This window comes from Chlorocebus sabaeus, chromosome X, assembly GCF_047675955.1.
Source record: "Chlorocebus sabaeus isolate Y175 chromosome X, mChlSab1.0.hap1, whole genome shotgun sequence".
NCBI classification, from domain to species: Eukaryota; Metazoa; Chordata; class Mammalia; order Primates; family Cercopithecidae; genus Chlorocebus; species Chlorocebus sabaeus.
The window spans coordinates 6094556-6106772 of record NC_132933.1 but is presented as its reverse complement, the minus strand read 5'-3'; the positions used below and the strand labels follow the sequence as shown (position 1 = coordinate 6106772).

General features: G+C 48.5%; 1 protein-coding gene across 1 annotated transcript; it reads left to right on the top strand.

The window, feature by feature from the left end:
- The first annotated feature begins 7196 nt into the window (after positions 1-7196).
- LOC140710723 (melanoma-associated antigen 9-like) lies at positions 7197-8141 on the top strand. The gene has a single exon (XM_073013133.1). It carries the CDS (start codon positions 7197-7199, stop codon positions 8139-8141), a length of 945 nt encoding a protein of 314 aa, XP_072869234.1.
- Positions 8142-12217: the final 4076 nt, after the last annotated feature.

Genomic DNA, 12217 nt, shown 5'->3' with positions numbered 1-12217 from the left:
GATACACATATGAAAAGATGATCACCATTAATTATTCACTAATAATGCAAATGTCAACAGCACTAAGATTCCTCTACCCACCTCTTACAATGGATAGAATTCAAATACCTCAGAATTCCAAATTCTGGAGAGGATGTGGAATTCTCATTCATAGCTGGTAGACAAGAAAAATGTTACATTCACTCTAGAAGGCCTTTTGGCCCTTTCTTAGGTAGTAAAACAGACTTACCATTAGACCCATCAGTCGTACTCCTAGGTTTTACCTAAGTGAATTGGAAACTTGGGTTCTCACATGGAAAATCGTGTACACGAATGTATATAGTAGTTTATTCATAATCACCAACCAAGATGTCCTTGAAGAGGTGAATGGGTAAAACCAATGGGACATCCACAAACTGAAAGTGTATTCAAAGTTCAGTCTACCCTCAAATATTCCAGGACAGGAAATTTTGGAGGCCAGTTCAGCCAAGTGGCAAGGGAAAATGAATCACCATCTTATCTCAACTCTTCCAATGCATCCAAAACAAGGGCAATTGTTCAACTCATTCTCCCAGGCTCGCTCTCCTGGATTCAAAAACAGATGAAGGCACCCAAGCACTCATGAAAAGAATTTGTGAGGCAAGTGTTCACTCATATCGCAGCACATCTCATAAACAGATAATCACATATCCAACACAACAGTGGATTAACCACCTGTATGCATGGAATAAGAATACGATTAAATGTTAGCAAAAAATTCAATTCTAATTCCCTGCGTACAAGGTAGACTAGAAGAAAAAAAACAGTCATGACAATGGGTACAGGAAAAGGCTCTGAAAGAAATTCTATGTAAGTACAAATTAACAACGTTTAGCAAACTAACATTAAAAGGAACTTCCATTTCCTAAAATCAGCAGCAAGCATAGGTAAATGTGAAATGTCAGAAGCTCTGCCATTCACGGCAGTGACCAGTCATTGACATATGCTGTCACCATTACCATCCACATCTGCAGTGAATATCAAAATGAAGAAGAGCCAGAGCTATGGATGACAAAATGAAAATGAGATACGAAGACTGCAAAGAAAGAGATAGTATGTGTTAACTATATGATTGTCTGCATGGAAAATTCAAAGGAATAGACACATTGATTATTCAAATGAGTAAAAGACTTCAGAAAACATCATATAGAAGATCATTACAGCAAAGTCAAGAGCCTTGCCACACAAAAGGAACTTAGTGCATAAAATAGAAAATAGAAAATATACCATTCACAACAGCATTAAAATCCACAATGTGAATAAGAAGAGCCTAACAAGACCTTTATGGAAGCAACTGTGCGAAGTTGCTGATAGACTCAGGGAATAAATTCAAGTAAATGGATCTGTATACCATATTCCTTGATGGGGAACAGAATACGGCAAAGATGTAAATGCCACTTAAATACAGAGTGAGTGCCTTAACTGTCATTGCCAAAGTGACAACCAAGCTCAGGTTGCTGTGCTCTGCTCCCCAAATCAACCCCAGAAAAATATAGAAGGGAAAAGACAAAATATATATATATATATGTGTGTGTGTGTGTGTGTGTGTGTGTGTGTATACACACACACATCAACATCAAAACAGAGAAAGCCCTGGGGATGACTTAAGACTGTGCTCAACTAGTACTTGTGTTTGGGTCCAGGGAGCAGCAGGGAAATCGAGGAGGTCTGTACCCTGCATAGATGGCAGATTACAGGATAGGTAGGAGAAAGTGTTTAACATTCCACCCCATATCATCGCAAAGCCTGAGGCAACACCACAAAATCTGGTGCCAGTCGCCCTGGGGTAATATCAGGACACCAGGAAATTTGAGTTGATTTAGACACTATGGCTCCAGAGTTCTGCTAACAGCCACCTGAAACAAACTTAGTAGGAGAAGACCCGCCTTCCAAAAACTTATTATTTTAATGGAATATAAAGAATGAACTAGGAATAGAATAGTAAGTATGTGTGAAACCCACATACTATGAGTAGATATTAATAAAATATGTGTGCATATATATAGTATAAAGTCTACAAATACAAACGAATATGTATCTAAAGATATATACATATAAGTACAGATAATTATACATATATGATATAAAGATATAGATGCATGTATATATACCTATAAGCATAAATGTATATGATGTCTAAAACAGGTATGTATATAAACAAAACGTACATATAACATATATAATGTACATATACAATGTAAAATTTATTACCATATGAATGAGGATTAAAATATGAAAATCACTGATCTGGACTCTGATATGTCGGATACCTTCAAAACACATGGCTTCTCCAAATCTCTTGCTGCTGCTCAGCCTCTTCCCTGTAAAAATAAATCTTTTAGGACAAAAGGTTTGCAAAGTCTAGCTCTGGCTGGGGAGGAGCCCCCATGGGAAGGTGTGCATCTTCGCTCAGAGGTCCTACAATCACAGGTGCTGCAGCCCCCCAGGGAGCATCTAGCCTTGGACCCACAGCCATTCTCTGCAATGCGTGCAGCTGAGCAGATGCTCAAAGGTGACATGAACAGATCATCTCCCACCCATCACTTCACCAAAGAGCAGGAGCCAGGAGAACCCTCCTGAGTGGGGACTGAAGGTTCACCCTCCCCACATAGAGGGGCCACAGAATCCAGCTCAGCCCCTCCTGTCAGCCCTGGAAGACCTTGGCAATGTTGTCACCCCGACCACACCCCTCCCCTCACTGCCACCTCATGTGACTGGGAGTCAGAGACTTGGTCCCAGAGGAGCAGACCCAATCGGCAGAGGATGGGGATCCAGACCCAGGCATCAAGGTCAGGACCCCCTGAGGGATGACTGAGGGCCCCTATCCCCATCCCCACCCCTACTCCGCCAGAACCGGGTTCAGCCCCTACTGTCGACCCAGGGAAGGCCCAGGCTTGGAGGCCGGATGTGACGTCACTGACGCGCGCACTGGGGGGCAGAGAGAAGGGACACGCCTCCTTCTGAGGGGCGGCTTGATACCGGTGGAGGGAAGCGGGCCCAGGCTCTGTGAGGAGGCAAGGTGAGGTGCTGAGGAAAGACTGAGGACGTCCCCACCCCAGATAGAGAACCAAGTGCCGTCTCTGCTCCCAGCCCTGGACCACCCGGGGACCGATCTGGGGCTGACTTGTGAGGTTGGACCCACTCCCTCCGTCTGCCGCTCAAGCTGCTGGGCACTCTGGAGTGAGAGCTCTGTGTGACCAGGGCAGGGCTGGTTAGGAGAGGGCAGGGCCCAGGCTCTGCGGGGCGTCCCTGAGGGAGGGCTGGCCCCCCCCACCCCACCATGACCTACGGCCCCAGGTTCCCTAGCCCCATCCTCGGCCCCACTCTCCACTCCACCCCACCAGAGACTCCACCCCACCCCCAACTCCCCCCGCGCCAGAATCTCATTCCGCCCCTGCTGTCAACCCAGGGAAGCCCCAGGTGCCCGGATGTAAGACCAGTGACTTGCACTTGAGGGGTCAGAGAGTAGCGGGGGCCTCGCTCTGAGGGGTGGGTTGATATCGGTGGAGGGAAGCGGGCCCAGGCTCTGTGAGGAGGTAAGGCGAGACCCTCAAGGAGGACTCAAGACCCCCCCACCCCAGATACAGGACCCCAAATAATACAGCGCCGCCCCTGCGCCAGCCCTGGATCACCCCGCAGGGTCGGGCTTATCAAGCTGGGCCCAGGCTCTGACTGGAATCAAGGTCAGAACCCTGAGGGAGGGCGGAAGGCCTCCACACCCCTAACCCAGCCACCACCACCGTGACCTACAGCCTCAGGTTCCCCACCTCCATCCTCACCCCCCCTACTCCACCCCATCGCACCCCAGCCCCCAAGTTTCCCGCGGCAGAATCCGGTTCGGCCCTTGCTGTCAACCCAGAGAAGCTCCAGGTGCCCGGATGTAAGGCCTCTGACTTGCGCACTGGGGGTCAGAGAGTAGCAAGGGCTTGGTTCTGAGTGGTGGCTGAAGATCGGTAGAGGGAAGCGGGCCCAGGCTCTGTGAGGAGGCGAGGTGAGACGCTGAGGGAGGACTGAGCCCACCCCAGATAGAGGGTCCCAAATAATCCAGCACCACCTCTGCTGCCAGCCCTGGACCAGCCGGGGGCGGACTTCTCAGGCTGGGCCCCCCTTCGCCACCCCACCGCTTAAGCCCCAGGGGACTCTGGGTCAGAGCTTGGTGTGACCATGGCAGGACTGGTTAGGAGAGGGCAGGGGCCAGGCTCTGCCAGGCATCAGGGTCAGGACCCTGAGGGAGGGCTGAGGCCCCATAGAGGGAGTCAGTGCCCCTGCAGTCAACCCTGGGAAGTTCCGGGCATGGCGGGCAAGCGGATCCTGATGTCTGCATCCTGGGCTGACCAAGGGAAGGGGCTTGGTATCGTTAGCGTGACCGCGGGAGAACAGAGGGAGGGCCCAGGTCCTGCTGGGAGACAAGGGAAGCCTGAAGGGACGCAGCACCCCAGGACAAGGGGCCCACCCCCCCCATCTGAGACCGAGGCGCCTCCTCATTCAGCCTCGGGAATCCGACAGATAGAGACTCAGGTCCACAGAGGGGTGGGGCCCAGCCCTCTAGGAGACCAGGGAAGGAACAAGATGGAGGACAGAGGGGACCCGAGGGTCCAGCTCAGTGGGGATCGTGACCTGGGCTATCCCGGGCACGGTGGCCACATATAGTGCATTGTGGCTTCTGAGACCGGGTGTCAATGGGGACAGGGCTGTGCTATGAGGAGTGGGGCCTCAGGTGAGCAGAAGGAGGAGTCCCAGAGCCCTGAGGAAGGATTCACCAGACCTCTCATCCCAGACCTAGGAAACCTGCCCCTGCCGTCAGTCTTGGGAGGCCCCAGGCAGGACTGTGAGGAAGGGAAGTGCCCCACTCCACCCCCAAAACACACTTTCTCAAAGAGGGTCTAAGGGAGAAGTTGTCCTTGGTCTGCAAGACTCATCTCTGGTTCAGCAAAATGGAAGGGGCCAGATTCTGTCCGAAGTAAATACGAATACCTAGAGGGCACCCAGACTGACGAGGCCCCCTGACACCTGCTCCTTTGGTCAGCCTTGGGTATCTCATGTATGAGTGACCATGAGGTACCCCCTCACTTCTGCCTCCCGGGTCTCAGGGAAGTGGGGGCCTTGGTCCAAGGGGCGTCCTCAGCTCCGCAGAGGGAGCCACACCTGGTCAGCACAGGGTGGAATCCAGGGTCTTCCAGGAGTGACGGGGAGGAAGTTTGCTGAGGACCGAAGATAAGAAGGTACCTCCATGCTCCCAAAGAACAAGGGACCTCACAGACACTGGTGTCACCTATTCTCAGCCCCAGGTGGCCCCAAGCAGGAATGACATGTGGCATGCTGTCATTTCTCCCACGTGATTGGGGATGAGAAGTCTCAGGGAGGTGAATACCTTGATCCCAGGGGCACTGAGAGATTCAACAGAGGGATCCACACCTGGTCAGCAGAAGGAGGACTCCCAGAATCAGCATGACCCAAGGTGTACCCCCTTCATGAGGAATGGAGGTACTCCCAGCCCAGAAAGAAGCCACCCCACAGAGTCTAGGTGAACTCTGTTCTTAGATCTGGGGGAGAGGGGGAAGCCTGATCAAGGATGGTGCTAAGTGGCAAGCTCACTTGTACCACGGCAGGAAGTTGAGGAACCCTCAGGGGGATGAGGCGTTGGTGTAAAGGGAGATGTCTGCTCATCTCAAGGGTTTAGGGGTCGAGGAAATATAAGTCCCAGCAGGAGTAAAGATGAATAACCCACAGGAGGACTTTGGAACACCCACCTCATACCCGAAAGGGTCAGCTGCTGGGGTCAGCCCTGGACACTCCACGCAGGGGTGACAGATGTGGGGCCTCCTCACCTCTGTTTCTGGATCTCAGGGAGGTGAGGACTTTGTTCTCAAAGGGTGTGTGGACAAAACAGGGACCCCCTTTCTTCGACAGACACAGTGGTCCCAGGATTGGCCAGCAGTCCAGGTGAGGAACCTAAGGGAGGATTGAGGGTACCACCAGGCCAGAGAAACTCTCAAATCGAGAGAGTTTTCCCTGCCCCTACTGTCACCCCAGAGAACCTGGGCAGGGCTGTCTGCTGAGGTCCCTCGTCTATCCTGGGATCATTGGTGTCAGGGAGGGCTGGCCTTGGTCTGAGGGGGCTGCACACATCAGCAGAGGGAGGGTCCCAGGCCCTCCCAGGAGTCAAGGTACAGACTGAGGGGACCCCACTCACCAAACACAGAGGACCCCACTCACCAAACACAGAGGACCTAGCCCGACCCTGCCCCTTCTGTCAGCTGAGGGAAGCCGCTGGGTGGACGGACTCCCCTCACTTCCTCTTCAGGTGTCTCATGGAGATAGGGCCTCAGGTCAACAGAGGGAGGGTTCCAGACCCTGCAGGCATCAAGATGAGGACCAGGCAGTATCCTCATCCCAGGACACATGAACCCCATTGAATTTGGACATCTCTTACTGTACTTCCGGGGAAACCCTGGGCAGGTGTGTCCAGATGTTGGTTGGGACATGTCCTTCTGTTCCATGTCAGGGATGTGAGCTCTTGATCTGAGAGATTCCCAGGCACGTAGAGGAATGGAGTCCAGTCCCTGCCAGGAGAAAGGTGAAGGCTCTGAATGAGCACAGAGGGGACCATCCACCCCAAAAGTGTAGAACTCAGAGTGTCCAGCTCGCCCTCTTGACGGCACTGAGGGACCGGGGCTCTGCCTGCAGTCTGCTGCCTAAGGGCCCCTCGATTCCTCTTCCAGGAGTTCCAGGAAGCAGGCAGGCCTTGGTCTGAGACAGTGTCCTCAGGTCACAGAGCAGTAGAGGCCCAGGCAGTGTCAGCAGTGAAGGTGAAGTGTTCGCCCTGAATGTGCACCAAGGGCCCCGCCTGCCCCAGCACACATGTGAACCCAGAGCACCTGACCCCATCCACCCTACTATCACTCATAGAGCCTTGATCTCTGCAGGCCAGCTGCATGCTGAGTAGCCCTCTCACTTCCTCCTTCAGGTTCTCAGAGGACAGGCTGACCAGGAGGACAGGAGCCCCAAGAGGCCCCCGAGCAGCACTGAAGAAGACCTGTAAGTCAGCCTTTGTTAGAACCTCCAAGGTTTGGTTCTCAGCTGAAGTTTCTCACACACTCCCTCTCTCCCCAGGCCTGTGGGTCTCCATCGCCCAGCTCCTGCCCACGCTCCCGACTGCTGCCCTGACCAGAGTCATCATGTCTCTTGAGCAGAGGAGTCCGCACTGCAAGCCTGATGAAGACCCTGAAGCCCAAAGAGAGGACTTGGGCCTGATGGGTGCACAAGATCCCACAGGCGAGGAGCAGGAGGCTACCTCCTCCTCTGATGAGGAGGAGGAGGTGTCTGCTGCTGGGTCATCAAGTCCTCCCCAGAGTCCTCAGGGAGGCTCTTCCTCCTCCACTTCCGTCTACTACACTTTATGGAGCCAATTCGATGAGGGCTCCAGCAGTCAAGAAGATGAAGGGCCAAGCACCTCGGTCGACCTAGCTCACCTGGAGTTCATGTTCCAAGAAGTACTGAAATTGAAGGTGGCTGAGTTGGTTCGTTTCCTGCTCCACAAATATCGAGTCAAGAAGCCGGTCACAAAGGCAGAAATGCTGGAGAGTGTCATCAAAAATTACAAGCACTACTTTCCTGTAATCTTCGGCAAAGCCTCCGAGTTCATGCAGCTGATCTTTGGCACTGAGGTGAAGGAGGTGGACCCCGCCGGCCCCTCCTACATCCTTGTCACTGCTCTTGGCCTCTCATGCGATAGCATGCTGGGTAATGATCATAGCATGCCCAAGGCGGCCCTCCTGATCATTATCCTGGGTGTGATCTTAACCAAAGACGACTGCGCCCCCGAAGAGGTTATCTGGGAAGCGTTGAGTGTGATGGGGGTGTATGTTGGGATGGAGCACGTTTTCTATGGGGAGCCCAGGAAGCTGCTCACCCAAGATTGGGTGCAGGAAAACTACCTGGAGTACCGGCAGGTGCCCGGCAGTGATCCTGCGCACTATGAGTTCCTGTGGGGTTCAAAGGCCCATGCTGAAACCAACTATGAGAAGGTCATAAATTATTTGGTCATGGTCAATGCAAGAGAGCCCATTTGCTACCCATCCCTTTATGAAGAGGCTTTTGGGGGGGAACAAGAGGGAGTCTGAGCACCAGCTGCAGCCAGGGCCAATGTTTGTGGGGTCAGGGCCCCATTCAGCAGCTGCCCTGCCCCATGCGACATGAGGCCCATTCTTCACTCTGTGTTTGAAGAGAGCAATCAGCGTTCTCAGTGGCAGTGGGTGGAAGTGAACACACTGTATGTTTTCTCTGGGTTCCTTATCTATTCGGTGATTTGGAGATTTATCTTTGCTCCCTTTGGAATTGTTCAAATGTTCTTTTAATGGTCAGTTTAATGAACTTCACTGTCGAGGTTAATGAATGACAGTAGTCACACTTATTGCTGTTTATGTTATTTGGGAGTAAGACTCTTGCTTTTGATTCACATGGGGAAATCCCTGTTATTTTGTGAATTGGGGCAAGATAACATAGCAGAGGAATTAATAATTTTTTTAGAAACTTGAACTTAGCAGCAAAATAGAGCTCATAAAGAAATAATGAAATGAAAATGTGGTTAATTCTTACCTTATACCTCTTTCTCTCCCCTGTAAAATTAAAATATATACATGTATACCTGGATTTGCTTGGCTTCTTTGAGAATGTAAGAGAAATAAAAATTGAAAGAATAATCTTTCCTATTCACTGGCTCATTTTTTCTTCAAACATGCACTGAGCATCTGTTGTTCGGAAAACCCTGGGTTAGTAGTAGAGAGGCTAGGTAAGCCAGACCCACCCCTTCCCCATAGGGTGGTGAAGTCTAGGAGCCACAATCCTAAAATTAAGATGGTGCCATGTCCTCTAAGAACTAGAGGAAAATAAAACATGGGTGAGGGTTTGCGGCTCTAGGTGGCAGCAGTCGAGTGTATATGCCCTGAGCCAGGGTCTTTCGGGCTTTGGGAAACTGCAATTCCTTCTGGGGGAGGTAATTCTATTGAAGCTGGATGGTGCCAGAGCTAGATTCTCAGAGGATGAGAGAAAGGCCTGGAATGGAGAACTGCTCAGCAGTTCCTTTTGGATAGTGGATGAACAGAGAAGAGTCTCCACCTGGGACAGGAATAGAAGGAAATTGTCCAGCGCTCTCGTCTCGGTGCGGTTGAACACAGTGCAGGGGCTAGGTGATGGATACCTATCATCTGCAAGGGTTTCCCGCAAGATGAAGGTGAATCTCCCAGGAAGGGAAGCCCAGAAGTCACTGGCCAGGTGCTTTTCTGCCTGTCTGGGAGAGCCAGAGTTGATTGTATTTAAAAGGCGTTCTAATCAAGTTATCTCAGGTGGGATTTGACCAATTGTAAGCAAAGGTTAGATTGTGAGTGTTAACAAAATAAGTGAAAACAGTGTCTTGGATCAAAAAGCAGGTGGCAGAGAGGAAAGGAGTTGATTCTCGATTCAGATTCTAGGAGCTCTGAGCTGCATTCAGCTGCGCAAGACTCCAGAACACCCGACTTTTGAAGTACATTCGCAAAGAGGAAATACTTAATTTCATTGACGAAACTTCCTGTTTGGGCTGATTATCCCATGTCCTGTTGAGCTGTATATTCTCTGGTAAGTCTTGGAGAACAACAACATTTACGAAATCCCAGAGTTCTAGAGTCTAGGGTCAAATGGTATTACATACTCGGGTGGCTGAGGCAGGAAAATCCCTTGAACCCAGGAGGCAGAAGCTGTAGTAAGATGAGATCTCACTACTGTACTCCAGCCTGGGCAACAGAGCCAGACTCTGTCTTAAGAAAAAAAAAAAAAAGTTTATTTTATGACCCAAGAGACAATCTGCCTGGCAAGTCTTCCAGGTGTGCTTGAAAAAAGACATATTCGGATGTTGGTGGTGCTGTGATATTTGCATCCATTGTATTTCTGAGTCATCCTGAATAATGGCTGAGAACTGGGTGATGATCTACCACTAGTTCATTCCTCCAGTCCTTAGTAACTATGAAGATTTCTGCATGAGCACCTTAGGTTGGGCCCAGGAATTTCTGCTCAATTTAATGTGTTCTCTTGCTTACACTTGCTACTCTCAGTGGTTTTTCCCAAGTTCACTGGGTCCCTGGGGACTTCCTCTGATCCTCTAGCTAGAAGGTAAGTCTTTGGTGTCCTCACATTGCTTTGCATTTCCCTTTCAGGAGTCAGGCTAGGCGGCCAAGTGTTGGAAGGATAAACAGAGAAACGTAATATGGATTTCTTTCACACTTGTTTTTCCTCCAGCTTCTCTCAAGACTTTTTTCTCTTTGATTTTCTGCAGTTTGAATATGATATACATAGATGTATACTTTTTAGTATTTATCCTGTTTCCTGTTCCATGAGCTTCCTGAATCTGCAGTTTCATGTCTGTCATTAATTGAGGGAATTCTCAGCCATTACCACTTCAAATATTTCCTTGGTTTCTTTCTCACCTTCTGAGCATGGTATCTCAGTTATACACAATGGTGCCTTTTGTAACTGTCTCACGCTTCTTGAATATTCTGTTCTGTTTTTTCCTTCCTTTTTTCTCTCTTTGCATTTCAGGTTTGGATTCTGCCTATTGATGAATTAATCAAAGATATCCTTCATTTCTGTTATAGTGGGCGTTGTTTTATTTTTCCTAATAAATTATTTTTATCATGATACAACACATATCACATAAATCCTCCTAACCATGGGAAGTGCACAGTTCAGGGGTCTTAATACATTCATACCCTTATTCAACCATTGCCATGTCTCATCTGAAGAACTCTTTTCCTCTGACAAAAATGAAACACTATACCCGTTAAACAATAACTCCCCATTTTTCCTCCCTCTCATCTGGTAACTAGCTTTCTATTTCCTGTCTCTATGAATTTGACCACTCTAGGTACCATAAGTAAATGATATCCTACGGTATTTGTCGTTTCATACCTGACTTATTTCACTTAGCATAGTGTCCTCCGGTTCAGTCACGCTGTACCTTATGCCAGAATTTCCTTCCTTTTGAATGCTGAATAATTTCCCATTGCATGTATATTGCATTTTCCGAATCCAATTATGTGTCAAGGGACACTTAGGCTGCGTTCACAGTTTAGCTACGGTGAACATTGCTGCTATATATATGGGTCTACAACTATCTCTTTGAGACTATGCTTTTACTTATTCTGGGTATACACTTAGAAGGGGAATTGCTATATAATATGGTAACTCTATTTGGAATTTTGTGAGGAATCACATACTGCTACCCACAGCAATTTTGTAACATTTTACATTCCAACCAACACAGAGATTCCAGTAACACCACATCCTTGCCAACCTGTTATTTCCTGGTTCCTTCTTGCTTTATTTGTTTTAACAGTAGCCATCCTAGTGAGTTGGAGGAGGTGGCTCATCGTGCCTTTGATTCCTATTTCCCTAATGATTAGTGGTGTTGGGTATCTTTTCTGGCGCTCATCAGTCACTTGCATATATTTTTAGGAGAAATGTCTATTCAAATATTTTACCCATTTTTGATTTTGTTGTTGTTGCTGTTGTTGTTTTGTCGTGTTTCAGGAGTTCTCTATACATCCTGGGTATATATCCCTTATCAGATATATGATTTACAGATATTTTCTCACAGTCTTTGACTTGCATTTTGACTCTGTTCATAGTGCTTTTTGATGCACAAAAGTTCTTAATTTTCATGAAATCTAATTTGTCTGTTTTCTTTTATTGCCTATTTACAGTGTTTTAGATTTTTAGTGCTTTCTTGTGATTCTTCTTAAAGAGTTTCCATCTCCCTGCTTATATCACCCACCTGTTCTTGCATGTTGTTCACTTTTTCCGTTAGAGCCCTTAGCCTATTCATCATAGTGGTATGAATTCTCAATCCGGCAATTCCAACATCTCTGCCATACCTGCGTCTGTACCTGATATTTACTCTTCAACCTGTGATTTTTTTTCCCCCTTCACTATGCCTTGTAACATTTTTTGATGAAAGCCAGTAGTCATGTCCTGGGTAAATGGAATGGAAGAGAAAGGGCCTTTCAGGTGAGAGTTTATTTTTATCTGACTATGCTGTAGACTGTTTACTGTTTGCTGGAGTTATATGTGTCAGAGGTTAAACTTTACTCAGGTGTCCTTGTTTTGTTCTTACCTCCTGTCTTGGATTTCCCTAGAGACTTTTTCTTCTTCTATTTTGTTTGTTTCT